The sequence below is a fragment of the Heloderma suspectum genome, chromosome 3 (genome assembly GCF_057233095.1).
Source record: "Heloderma suspectum isolate Gila_16-S chromosome 3, 16-S_ref, whole genome shotgun sequence".
Taxonomy (NCBI): domain Eukaryota; kingdom Metazoa; phylum Chordata; class Lepidosauria; order Squamata; family Helodermatidae; genus Heloderma; species Heloderma suspectum.
The window spans coordinates 315,109,782-315,122,869 of NC_139460.1; the positions used below are offsets into that span (position 1 = coordinate 315,109,782).

The window sequence follows — 13,088 nt, forward strand, 5'->3', positions numbered from 1 at the left end:
GGTTTAGCTTTCATGAGCCTCACTGTCTCTTTCTTCCTTTTCCCTCTCCCTGTCTCTTCAGGTGGGTGATCTACAATGACCTTAAAGTCTGTGCCTCTGAGCAACCACCCAGAGAGCTTGGATATATTTACTTTTACCGCAGGATACCGAGTTAGGCCTCAGTTATGTCCCTTGGCCTTAAGAAGCCATAAGCCTTTTTATTCTGCCCAAAAATCATTTCGAACAAGCAAAGCCTTTGGACTGCCAAAAAAGAAAGAAAGCAAAAAGGAAAACATTTGGTTACTATTTATAGCTTACATCAGGATTGGTTATTTGATGCCTTCTTAAACTTCAGTGGAGAAATTCTCAGTTAGGTCACGATGCATTGTAGGATTTTAAAATTTATACACATTTTGCGGAGACCTTAAGACCGTTCTGATCACTGGTGGAGTTTGCAACAAGGAGAAGACGAGGCTGCTTCCAAACTCTGAAGAACCCACTTCATACCTTGCAGCTCAGTTTTGACCCTGAAAGATTGTTCTGGAATCGGTGATGGTAGCCAGCCACTGCCTTTGATTGGGGAGTTCACCACTGTCCTGGATGGAAGTGATTAAATTTTTGGCAAAGGATCTGTTTGCTGGCGTACAAAGTTGCTCAGCTGTGAGCTCTGTATCTCCATGGTTAGAAAAAAAAAGAATAGATCTACATATCTCACAATGTAATAGCCCAGGATATTCTGTGGATTTCAGTGCTTGAAATTAAGGTTAATTACTGAAGCTAAGGGAGCTTGCAGTGTTGCCAAACGGAAAATTTGGATGTTCTTTTTTTTGTAATGGGTGTTTTGGTTGGTTTGAAAACATGCCTTGTATTTCTGTGCCTTGACCCAGCAATTGCTGATGGTTCAGAGATCCCTTTATAAGAAAGTGCTCATTTCATTCATTTCTGTCGATTAGTATGCACACTTGTATGTGTGTATATCGGCTCCTCCTATTGCAAGATAAACACTTTCACATGCAAGAGCTTTGGGTGGGCAGCAGAGCTCACGTGGGGCTGTGGCTCAGCAAACTGCAGTTTGGTTGTTTTTCCTCCTCAGTTAGTCATGGGTTGCAAGTAAGGGCTGGAGCATACCGCATGGAGACCCACGACAAGCACTACCCTACTGCTTCATAAAGTTTGCAAGTACTCACCTTGTGACTAGTTCTTGTTGTGCCTTCTTCCCCTGCCCCACCAGACACAGGAACATGGAGCCCCCGAGGTTTGCAGAAATGTGGAGTGTGATGGGGAAGTGTCACATGGTGAGAGCATGCAATTGTTGTGGGTCAGGTGGGAATTCCTTGCCACACTCAAGCCATTTTGCGCAGCCATTATGGCAGAACTTCCCTGGACCGAAGTTGCACTTGTTTATTTTTTCAGTTTCCTTCCAGTTTTATGCTACTCAAGAATGCCTATTACACACTTCCCACAAAGGATTTTAAAAATGGGGGAAGTGGCCCTTTAAGGAGAAGCTTAAAAAAATCTATCCTTCCTTGGCACTGACACTCCAGGAATAAATGACTTTCTGGCAATTATGCACACACTGTCCTGCTTTCTAATGAAGGTGGTTCAGTTATTTAAAATTTCTTTCCTTGGTGGAGGATATAGCTTGGTAAATCTGCAGATGAGTTGATCTTTAAAAAATTTTTTTTTTAACCATATTGACCTATCAACAGTTTGCAAAGGAATCAGTCATGTGATGTTTCCATTCTCAGGTCACTCTTTCTAAAAGCCTCCATTCCCCATTTTTCTTTCTCAGATTGTCTTTCTGAACTTGTTAATGTCTTTACAAGGGGTTTTAATTTTGGTCTCAATTATGTGAATTCATGGGCCTGAGAAATTTGTTTTCTTATATTTTTCTTGTCACGGTTGAACCACTTGATAGGGCATTTGCAAGGGTGAATAATGTGATGCTTAATGAACTGGATCAAGCAAATTCAGCTGCTACCATGGAAATTAGCAAGCAAACCTGAATAAAGTGTAGATGTATCCTTCAGTAAAATGACAAGCTCCATTTGCCAGTAACTTCAGGAGCCATTAATAGTGCATTCAAGTGTGTGTGTGTGTGATGCGATGCGATGCACACAGCTCTTACATGGAAAGGTCTGAGTTGTTGCTATTTATTCTTGAAGTCAGTATCATTGGAGGGAAACATGCTGGTGCTTAAGGCCTTGTGTATCAAGTCAGGTTCTTGAAATCAACAGCCAGACAAGGCAGAATGAGGCATTCCAGTACAAAAATACTGTCAGTGGGGAATCCAGAACCTATATCTTAGGGCATATTTCTCTTCCCCCTCCTCTGCTCCACCACACACACACGCATACCATTTCTCACTTATAGCGCTGCTACAGGCATATTAGAATGCTGATCTCTCACCACTTAGTCTGGGACTTTCTTCAGTTATGTCTTCCCAGTCATTAAGAACGCAGTACAAAACCTGCTGGCTGATCTTCTGCGTCTTGCTGTTATCTAACGTGTGTGATTTGCAGGAAAATTAATCTGATTCTGGTAGTTTCTTCAGAGCCTGGGTTTGTCTTACTGTGTTCCTATTTCATTTTATTTAAATAAGATCTCTTCTGCCTCAGAAAATGAAGCAAGGTGGCCTTTCCTTCCACCTTGTGACCTAAAGGGCTAGTTAGAAGCAGGTGTGATCTGCCTTCTTGCATTTAGATGAAAATAATGGGAACTCTGCAAGCTAAGCTAAGATGCTTTTATCTAAAATACCCGTGTGTGTGTGTGTGTGTGTGTGTGTGAGAGAGAGAGAGAGAGAGAGAGTGAGTGAGAGAGAGAGAGAGAGAGAGAGAGAGAGAGGGAAAGAGGGGTGTTGGTGGATATGAATGTTATAAAGCTTAATAATCCAGCACATAAGAAAACAGTCCTTGTGGCTAAGAAGGTCAGGCACTGGTGTTTAAAAATTCCTCTGGCTGTTATCTGTCAGACACGCACTCATTGCGTTGATTTCTGAATTCCTTTTAGTGCAAATTGCCACACCATCCACCTGTGCAGTTTTGTTTAAGAAGGGCTTGGGATCGTGGTGCCAAATGGACACAGAGTAGAAAAATGAACAGAGCAACATTCAGTGGCTGTCAAGACTGCTTGTTCAAGTGCATTTCCTCCAAATCCCCAACTTCTCCACGACATGCTTATTGTTTATATCATCTTCCTATTCTGAACACTGTGTGGAATTAACAGGCTCATATATCATGGTGGAGCCTGGAATCTATGAATCATAGGTGCAGACAACCTTGGACACATTGGGAATGTTTTCTGGGTAAACCCTGTTTACCCATAAATCATAGGTGCAGACAACCTTGAAAACACTGGGAATGTTTTCTGGGTAAACCCTGTGGAAGTGAAATGGGATCTCTGCAAGAGTACAGGTTACTCCCGTTGTCAAATCACCCTTCATTGTAACAGGTTTCAGAGGGGTATTTTGGTGGATTGTGCCATTGTTTTAGAATAAGATGGTGCACACAAGGCCTGTGACCCGAACTCAAGTCCTCATTTGGCCTATTGCTATATAATGAATAAAACTAATAATAAGTGTGTGGCTTTTGAGGATGAAGGCAAGATTCCTTTTAAAATATATTTTCTCCCCACTGCATTGGCATTGTGGGTGTGGTGGAAGGGCAGTAGCTCCTATATGGCAAACTTTATGTCCATGCCTACTGAAAACAGGGCAGGGAGACCTGAGAGCGCTGCCCTTATACACATCTGGGGTTACAGCCTTATACACATCTGGGGTTACAGCTTCCCCCAACCTGGTGCCCTCCAGTTGTGTCTGCTGGGGGATCGTTGTAAATGGCTCGAGTTGAGCGATAAGTAGCAGCTAGTGTTAGTCATTAAATAACCCAAGGTCAAGAAACCAAAAGTATCAGTCCAAAGCCAAGGAAAACAAAACCAGATATAGGGACGTGCTGAAGAATAGTCGGAGTCACTCTGGGTTCAAGAATAGTCAGAGCTGGGCCCAGAAGCTGGCAGGAATGTTTTCTGCGATGGATGAGCATCAACAGTTGCTTCTAGCACCTTAACTGGGTTTGAGTCTTGTCTTTTATGCAGAGGCTGATTGATAAGTGAGGCCAGCTGGCTCGAGCTGTAGCTGTCTTCCACCTGCCCGTGTGCGACACACCTCCCCAAACACTCTCAGGCTGAGGCGTTCCGTGTCCTCCTCCATCCCAAACAGAGGCACAACAGGGATGCTTGGAGTTGTGGTCCAACTCAACGAGGTTGGCCTAGGGGCTTTCAGCTAAGTGTTAACACTTGAAAATGTTCTTTCCCTCTGGAAATGTGGCAAATTGTGGTTTGGGAGGGGGTCAGTTTGAGATCTTTACTTATGTGAGATTTGGTTGTCTTCTTTCCCCCAATGGGGGGTCCCTTGTAGCCCATTGCTCATGGAGGATATTTAGTCCTATCCCCCTCTGTGCAGTTGGTAACAGTGGCTTTTTACCCCTTGCCCATTATGGTCACTCGTTGGGACAGGAGCGTCTTATCAATGTTGAATTGACATTTCTAAGGAATACATGTGCACCTGAAGCATGTAGTTGTCAAGGGCTCCTTGGAGGTCTCTCTCTGTCTAAACCAGTAGTCAAGTCCAGACACAGACAAAGGAATTCCTTTCAAAGCTTTATTCTTCTTTTATAACTTAACAACTATACCGATTGCAACTAGATCTGAGCAGCACAGTACCTATGCCCTAAGTTGGAACAGTTGGTTCCCATTTGAAAGGGAATTACTGGCAGACCCCTGAACTTAAGGACTAGGGAGAGTCCCTCCCCATTTCCCTTGGAGCCTCTGGGCGCAGCCATTGTTTGCGCGCCAACCTGGCACTTCGCCTCCTTTCCGCGCCCTCCATCTGGCGCCGCTCTCTGCATCTGCGTCGTGCATCCACCAAGTCTGCTATCTGTGCCTGGTCACTCCCTGGACTGCTAACTAAACTAGGAATGCTGGTGGGAGGAATCTCCGTCAGCTGTTGGTCCTGGGAAAGAGGAGCGTGCTCCTCTCCCAGGAGCGACTGCTCTTCCTCAGAATCAGAACTACTCTGGGATTCTATGGGCTCAGTGTCCACCCTGACATCAGTATTTGGCAAATATGTTCCTCCCTCCATTTCATACCCCTGTTCTAGACCATCTGTGCAAAAGAAGAGGAATCTTTGGCTCATGGGTGCCTAAATGATCCAGGCTTTATGTCCACTTTGCTGACAGATGTTGACTGAAAATATTCTCTCTCTACTTAAAATATCACTGAAATCATTATGTTACCATGTTTCATAGTTTTAGAGTATGTGGTAAGACATTATATTGTAATGAAAAGGCTACTGTAAGTTTGCTCCACCCACTACCAAAACCCTTTTAGAGCTAGGCTCAGTCTGCTGGGCTGTTCTCCTACACAAGTGCCATTGACATGAATGGGAGAAGTGAAAGAGCATTTCAATGGAGCTTCTATAGAAAAATTGCCCCAGTGGATTATGTGCAGAGACTAGTGTCCTCTTGAACTAAGGTCCTCTTTGATTCTGTTTTTTGATTAGGTTTGACAATGGGTAAAAAGGCTTTTTTAATTTCTAAGTTTTGCTACGAGGTTGTTTTATTACAGCAAGAGGAAGTTATTTTGCATGTGCAAACTGAGGAGGAAAAAAACTCCCAATTTTTCAAAATATTATTTTCCATTTGTTTTCATCATTCTTATCCCAGTGGCTGGTGCCAAGCTGGAGAACAAAGCGTGGATAATATCTGAATGACAAAGAATCAAACCGTATTGAACACAGAAACTGGTTCCAGTTCCCTCCAGTTTGTTCCTTGTTGATATTAATTGCATCGATTTTCGTGGAGTTACTCTTACTTGCCAGCCATGTGATGATAATCGGTGATACATTTAATCCCATTAATGATGGTTTAACATTTGGTACACTCAGGGCAATTTGTTGGAGTGATCCAACAAGCAGACACACGTGCATAAAACTTGTATCTCAATTGGTTATGAGCATCTGTTCTGGAGGAAAACCCTATGAGTCGAATCCTTCATTTCTGTTGTAATACATCTGGGGCTCTCCACAGGAAATTTCCATAGATAACCTACTTCAGGAGAACATTTCCACATTTAATGCACTGACAAGATTACTAGCTCATGGCATGAGTTTCTGAAGTTAACACTGGCAAGATTCAGATGGTTTAAAATCCTCTACATAGAGTGGCTCATGGAGAAAGTCACATCTTACTCAACATGGGTGCCAAACAAAAACTGTACTTATGCCAATCCCCACTGGGAAGAAGCACTTGTTACTATGAACGTGGAGTATTTTAAAGCTTCTGAACTGGCCTGTTGTGTTACAGACTTGCAAGACAAATGTATTAGATGCCAATTGCGATATTTCACATTAGATCTCCAACTTATACCTTTAGTTTTTCAACTTTCTGGCAGTTTTGCTACTTTTTCTGAATTCTGAGGCACTGAATGACTATGCAAAATTGTGGTAGAACTGGATGTGCCTTTTAATTTCATCTTTAGCCACACCTTCCCTTCCTTCCCTGCTCCTCAAACTGGATTGGATCATTATACAAGTCCTTTCCCACCACTTAAGGTCAACTACTGTATCCTGGGGGTGTTCGCAATTTCGATGAGTTTTGCACTGCTCAGAATTGTTCGCTTGAAACACTATTCATGTTTAGGAGAGGATTTGCCTGCCACAAGAAGGGATATGAATGAGATATTGTTGCAACTGTTTTGAATTAAAAAACAAAACAAACTCACACTGATTTGGAGTGTCTTCTATTTGTGGTCGCTATTTCCAAGTGATTTGACATGGTTGAGTTTTCCATAAAATCCTGGGCATTGCTTGGGGGAGAGGATAGTGCAAGAGCAAATTTCAAATGCTTCTTAAAAGAATTAACTAAATAAAAATAAACAAAAACAAATTCACTTTGGGTACTAAGGAAATCCCCTTCCCCCCTAGCAGAAGTAGGTCAGATAAATCTCCAACTGGCAATTAACTTGAAGCCACAGACGAAAGTTTATTTTTAAGACATATTTAAAAATTGCACAATTTTATATAAATACTGGAAAATAAATACAATTTAATAAGTGGAAAAAGAATCAAAGGAAGGCATGCTTCCATTACCATACAAAAATACATGTACTGTGGTGCTCTGCAAATCTTATTAGCCTTATAAATTAATCACACTAAATATACATACAGTTCCAAGTTAAAAGTGTAAGTTACGTTAAAGAGCAGAGCACAAAAACGTCACTTTAAAGCTTCAGTAAACTATAGAACTGTGTTTATTTAACTATTATATGCAGCTAATAATGCACTAAATATATAGAGGCAAAGTTGTTTGTTTGGAGACTAACCTTAAACCCCTTATTTGCTTAGAGATTATCCCAGACTGGGTTTGTTTTGAACATTTGAAAATGAATGTAAACATTAAGACATAGGGCTTTATTGTATTGTAAGGTGCCAATCCTGCAAAGACATGCTGATATTTGTCTTCCATCTTCAAAATTTTGGACCTAATGGAGTCTATGGAATGCAATATTATGCCCCAACCGTACCTTCAAATACCTTATAATTTGGAATTGAGACGCTTTCAGACAAAGCTTCAGTTTTGGCAACAATCGTATTATGAACGCTTTCTCCAAGTAGTTGTTACATTATTCCCTTTTTTTAAAAAAAATGTGCTTAAACTTGTCACTTTTATTTTAAAGCAGCATTCCCCAACCCGGTACGCTCCAGATGTGCGGGGCTGCAATTCCATCATTCCCAGCCAGTTTAAAGAAAAAGCCACAGCCCCTATTTGGATTGTGCTCTCCATCCCGATCAGGGTGCAGCATTAGTTTCCTCTTGAACATTGCCCCCTCTGGCTGCTAATAGCACCTTGGGGTGCAAATAGCAGTTGTGTGCGTGTGGTGGGGAGAAGGTTGGCAGGAACAGGAGCACCTTCCAGATAGGGGCCCAGCGGCTGCCTTTTCTTCAGAATAGAAGAAGCCAGTTTAAGCACACTTTTTAAAAAGCATGAATAACATCACATGTAGTTTTGCCTTTTTACACATGCTGTGTAAGGGTGCTGTGTGTAAAATGTGCATTTTACACACAATGTTGGAATGCTGCCAAAACTGATATCCCAGTGTTGTGTTGTTCCCCTTAAAGTGTAAAGGATCACTTACACCTGCTGTGACATTGTTGCGTTGTGTGTATTTTCCTTGCCTGAGCAGAAAACAACAGAATGACATTTAATAGGGATCAATGCCAAGTTCTGCACCTAGGAAAAAGAAACCAAATGCACAGTTTCAAGATGGGGGATACGTGGCTCAGCAACACTACAAGCGAGAAGGATCTTGGCATCGTTGTCGATCATAAGCTGAATATGAGCCAACAATGTGATGTGGCTGCAAAAAAGGCCAATGCTGTTTTGGGCTGCGTTCATAGAAGCATAGCTTCCAAATCCCAGGAAGTAGTTCCCCTCTACTCAGCACTGGTTAGGCCTCATCTGGAGTACTGTGTCCAGTTCTGGGCACCACATTTTAAGGATGCAGACAAACTGGAAAGGGTTCAGAGGAGGGCAACAAAGATGATCAGGGGACTGGAAACCAAGCCCTATGAAGAGAGACTGAAAGAACTGGGCATGTTTAGCCTTGAGAAGAGAAGACCAAGGGGAGATAGGATAGAGCTCTTCAAGTACTTGAAAGGTCACAGAGAGGAAGGCCAGGATCTCTTTTCGATCATCCCAGAGTGCAGGACACGGAATAATGGGCTCAAGTTCCAGGAAGCCAGATTCCGGCTGAACATCAGGAAAAATTCCTGACGGTTAGAGCAATACGACAATGGAACCAATTACCTAGGGAGGTGGTGGGCTCTCCCACACTGGAGGCATTCAAGACGAGGCTGGACAGCCATCTGTCAGGGATGCTCTGACCTGGATTCCTGTATTGAGGAGGGATGGACTCGATGGCCTTGTAGGCCCCTTCCAACCCTACTATTCTATGATTCTATGCCCCAGTTTACTGGAACAGGGAAAATGTACAACATGATGAGGTCATGAGGTGAGAAAAATCATACGTCTCGGGGAAGAATTCAACAGAATGATTCTGTTTTCAGCAGCATTGCCACATTGCTCATAGCATGCAGTTCCGCCCAAACAAAGCTAAAGTCTTTTGCGTTACTTTTAGTCAGCCTCTTAATTCTTTTAATACCTGATTTTTTCAAATTATAAGTTATGTTGAGTACCTATTTCAGGTACAAAAGTGACTAATAAAATGAATCATGGTGGTTACTATTCACAAACTGGGCAGGGTCAGTACTGAGAGCTGTGCATGTAATGCTTTGAAGGGAAAAGCTGAAGATGACTACAAACCCATGGGTTGTCTACTATTTAAACTGGAAGAGTTGGACTCAATGTAGATTTAAATTCACTGTGTAGGTCTGACATAAGCTGTTGAGAATTGGCAAGCAAAGGATCAGTTCTGCAAGAGACAATGGCCTGGTTGATGATTGGAGGTGACTATATCATGTGAGTTGGCCATGTTCCCTTCCATATGGGAAAGAGAGATGGGGCCATTTTGAAAAGTTGCAGTTGCCAGCAAAGTGGGGCAAGAAGTGACCTGTCCGAGGAGGAAAACACTAACCATTGGGTTCCACTCTGGCAGCTAATGTCAGGAAGTGACAAGGGTTTAGGATTACAGGAAAACAGATGGGATCTGCAAAACCATGCTGAGGTATGGAGTGCTTCTTTTGAGGGTGCTGTCTTCTAGGAGACTCCATCCCACCCCCCACCCAGCAGTCAGCATACCATGCCCACTACACATGCTCAGTCCTCACTAAGCTGTTTTGGGGTCCCGCCCATAGGGTTTTTCTCCACCAATATTTCTTTTGTATTTCTGCAAACCTTGGGATTCCCTCAAGCCTTTTTTTGAACCTTTTCCTCTTGTGTAGGGATGGTGCAACTTTGGCCACATAAGGATCCACATTCTGAGAATGAGTTTACTATCAGTATATAAGAATGCATGATAGCGTGGCCACCTACACATCTCCAAAAAAGAGAAGGAAAGAGTACACACATTTGCATAAATTGTGCATGTGCTAATTGACATGAACAGATGCACATTTAGAAAGAATCATTATAACAGAGACAGCAATCCTATGGTCTCTGGGCGAGTGTCCCAGGGACCATAGGATGGCTTGTAAAATCACTTCCGAGGTCGGAGACAGCACTCTAACCTTGGAAGAGGGAATTGGAGATCTGCTTCTGCCCCCTTGCAGCTGGTGCAGAGAGAACTGCGCCAGCTGCCTCTCCAAGGTCGGAAAAGGGGGTGTTCTAGTGGATGGGGAGGGGAGGAGACCGGAGAGGCCAGGATAAAAGCCTGTCTAGCGAAAATAAAGGAGATCGGAGGGCGGGGAGGCAAAGATCACCTCCACCATTCCTCCCACCCTGCCAGCTTCAGCTGGACAGGGCATAGGAATCACGGAAGCCTCCAAGTTCGGGGGCATCTGAGCAGCAAGGGTGCAGTCCATAGGATTGTGCCCTTAAATGGATAATGTATCACTCCATAATGGGAAAGACTGTGACCAGGGGAGCTGTATGCCTGCTCAGTCTGTTGTCCAGGTGTGGATCACTAACTTCAAGGCCTAGCTTGGACCAGACAGCCCTTCAAATACAAGATGCCTTGAAAGAGACAGCCCTTTAAATAGAAGATTGTAAAGTAGGCCATATGGTCTCCCTATTGCATGACAATAAGATTACTTGGGGCTCACTGATTACCTTTCTCAGCTCCCCCACCCCAATTTGGTACAATAATTGTTCCAAGTAATTTGTGAATATTTGCACGATTGGTACCTACACACAGTGAATTCTCCACTGAGATGTAAATAAGGGCAGATCCTAAGGCTGCCTTCCTCAACCTGGTGCCCTCCAGATGTTTTGGACTTCAACTCCCAGCAGCCCTAGCCAGCATGGCCAATGGCCAGGAATGTTGGGAGTTGTGGTCCAAAACAGCTGGACAGCACATGGCTGGGGAAGGCTGCCCAAAGGTTTTCCTCTCATTGATGTACTTGGGCTTTAAAGAATGCTCCAAACTTGATAATAATAGATAGAACTGCAAATTTTCTACATCATGTAGCAGAGGCAGCACAAGAATCTGTTCAAAACTATATATGCTTTTAGTTTTATCTAGATATCTTATATTTGATATATAAAATATATTTGTATATTTATAAACATTTCCCCTAAATTTACAATTGATAAAGAGTACAGGTATTTTAAAAAGCTGCTAACATCAAATGCAATCTTCAGTCCACCCATGATGCAAACATTATTGCAAACAGAGGAAATTATGCAAACAGAGGAAGAGAAAGCATATTAAGGCCAAGGTCTTTCAAAAGCATCTGAGCCACAGATTCGTGTTTGCAGAGCTAGGACTGCGGCAGATTCATACATGCATGGGCATCACTCAGTTGCCTCATCAGCCCATGACTTGCAGCTGAACATGTGCACCGCCTCCACAGGTTGTGGTAAAAAGTCTTTTGCTTGAGATGAAATGAAAGCTCTGTCTGTGGTGTTGGAACTGTGATAGTTTCTTCCCAGGTGTAAGCCACTGCTTGATGCTCCAGTGATGAACATAAATATATGAACCTGCCTTTACTCATTATTTTCTTCCCATAGAGAAGATGGGGTGGGGAAGAGAGTACTGATAATGCCCTAGAGCATCATGACCTCAGTCCCATCTCTACATTAGGTGTGTGAATGTAAGTGCGTGTCTGCGCACACGTGCACACACACGCTCTTAGTGAAATGCTCAGACTGATTGAAGAACCTTATTTTCTCACCCTCATACACACTCCTTTTCTCTCCCTCCATATTTAAGTGCCTTTGTGCTAGTCATTCGCACCCCTTGGCACAGACTTGCATAGCCTTTAGAATTGCCTTCCTCAACCTACCGCCCCCCAGATATTTTGGACTGCTTCTATCACCCCTGACCATTGCTGCCTGGAGCTGATGGGAACTGTAGCCTAAAACATCTGGAGGGCACCAGATTGGGGAAGCTGCTCTAGAATCTCTCTGTGTGGATCTCTCCGTGAGACAACAATCCTGCATCTGGCTTGTTCTTATTCAACGTATGAACCTGCCAATTTGCCTATATCTGTCAAAGTGGCTGATTGTACATTGGTGTCTACGGTTCTTGACGTATCAGCTCCAGCGATGACTGGCATCTCTACACAATAGCTTAAGCTAGGTTAAACGTCATGGTTCCCTTACCTCCCACAAAATAATCCAGTGGGGTTGTAGATCAGTGAAGGAGCTAGATATCTTATTGGCGTCAACACTTGCAAACCACACCGTTCTTGGAGGAAACGATGATGAGTTCATAGTATAAACAAGGTGCAAGCTAACTTTACTCTCTGTTTTGAAGTGCTGAACTGATGGATGCGGAATCTGGATGCTCTGCTATAATCTGGGAGATCCTCTGCCCCCAAGTTTCCCAACCTGGTGCCTTCCAAATGTTTTGGTCTTCAACTCCTATCAGCCCCACCCAGCATGGCTAATGGTCAGGAATCCTGGGAGTTATAGTCCAAAACATCTGGAGTGCACCAGGCTGAGGAAAGCTGCTCTGACCTATATGTCACACTACTTGAAGTCTACTTCCTCTCCCTGTATTCATGGAGATAGTCTTAAATGCATGAGTGGTTCATGTTCCTAACATTAGTCCTGCGATGTCAGGGGTGCAGAACCTCTTTCAGCCCAAGAGCCAAATTCAATTTCAGAGAAGCTCTTTGGGGCTGCATTCCAGTGGTGGGTGTGGCCAAAGGCAAAGGGGCACAGCCAAAATTACCAGCATACTTTAGTTTAAAGCTCTTACTGCCAATAAATAAGCCTTAGGAGAAGCATTTTAGAAGGGGGAAGAACTGCTGGGAAACCACCAAATAACTGGGGGTTGAGGGATGGGACAGGGAAGGGGCTGGGCTTTCTGGGGACCCCCAGCCAGCTGGATGTGTCCCCTGAGCCTGGGGTTCTGTACCCCTGTACTATGTGGCATGACTTGCATGGTAACTGTGTTCTTCAGCTTGTACAAGCTACTAGTACACTACTTTT

The 13,088-nt window shown here is 43.4% G+C and overlaps 1 protein-coding gene across 3 annotated transcripts in view; it reads left to right on the top strand.

Annotated features, from left to right (window-relative positions):
• The window catches only part of USP13 (ubiquitin specific peptidase 13), a 144,244-nt gene extending 137,508 nt beyond the window's left edge, over positions 1–6,736 (top strand). For all 3 annotated transcript variants that reach the window (XM_084847557.1, XM_084847559.1, XM_084847558.1), the window contains one exon: positions 62–6,736. In XM_084847557.1, coding sequence (XP_084703683.1) covers positions 62–155 — 94 coding nt within the window. In that variant the 3' untranslated portion in view covers positions 156–6,736. The remainder of the gene's footprint in view (positions 1–61) is intronic.
• Positions 6,737–13,088: the final 6,352 nt, after the last annotated feature.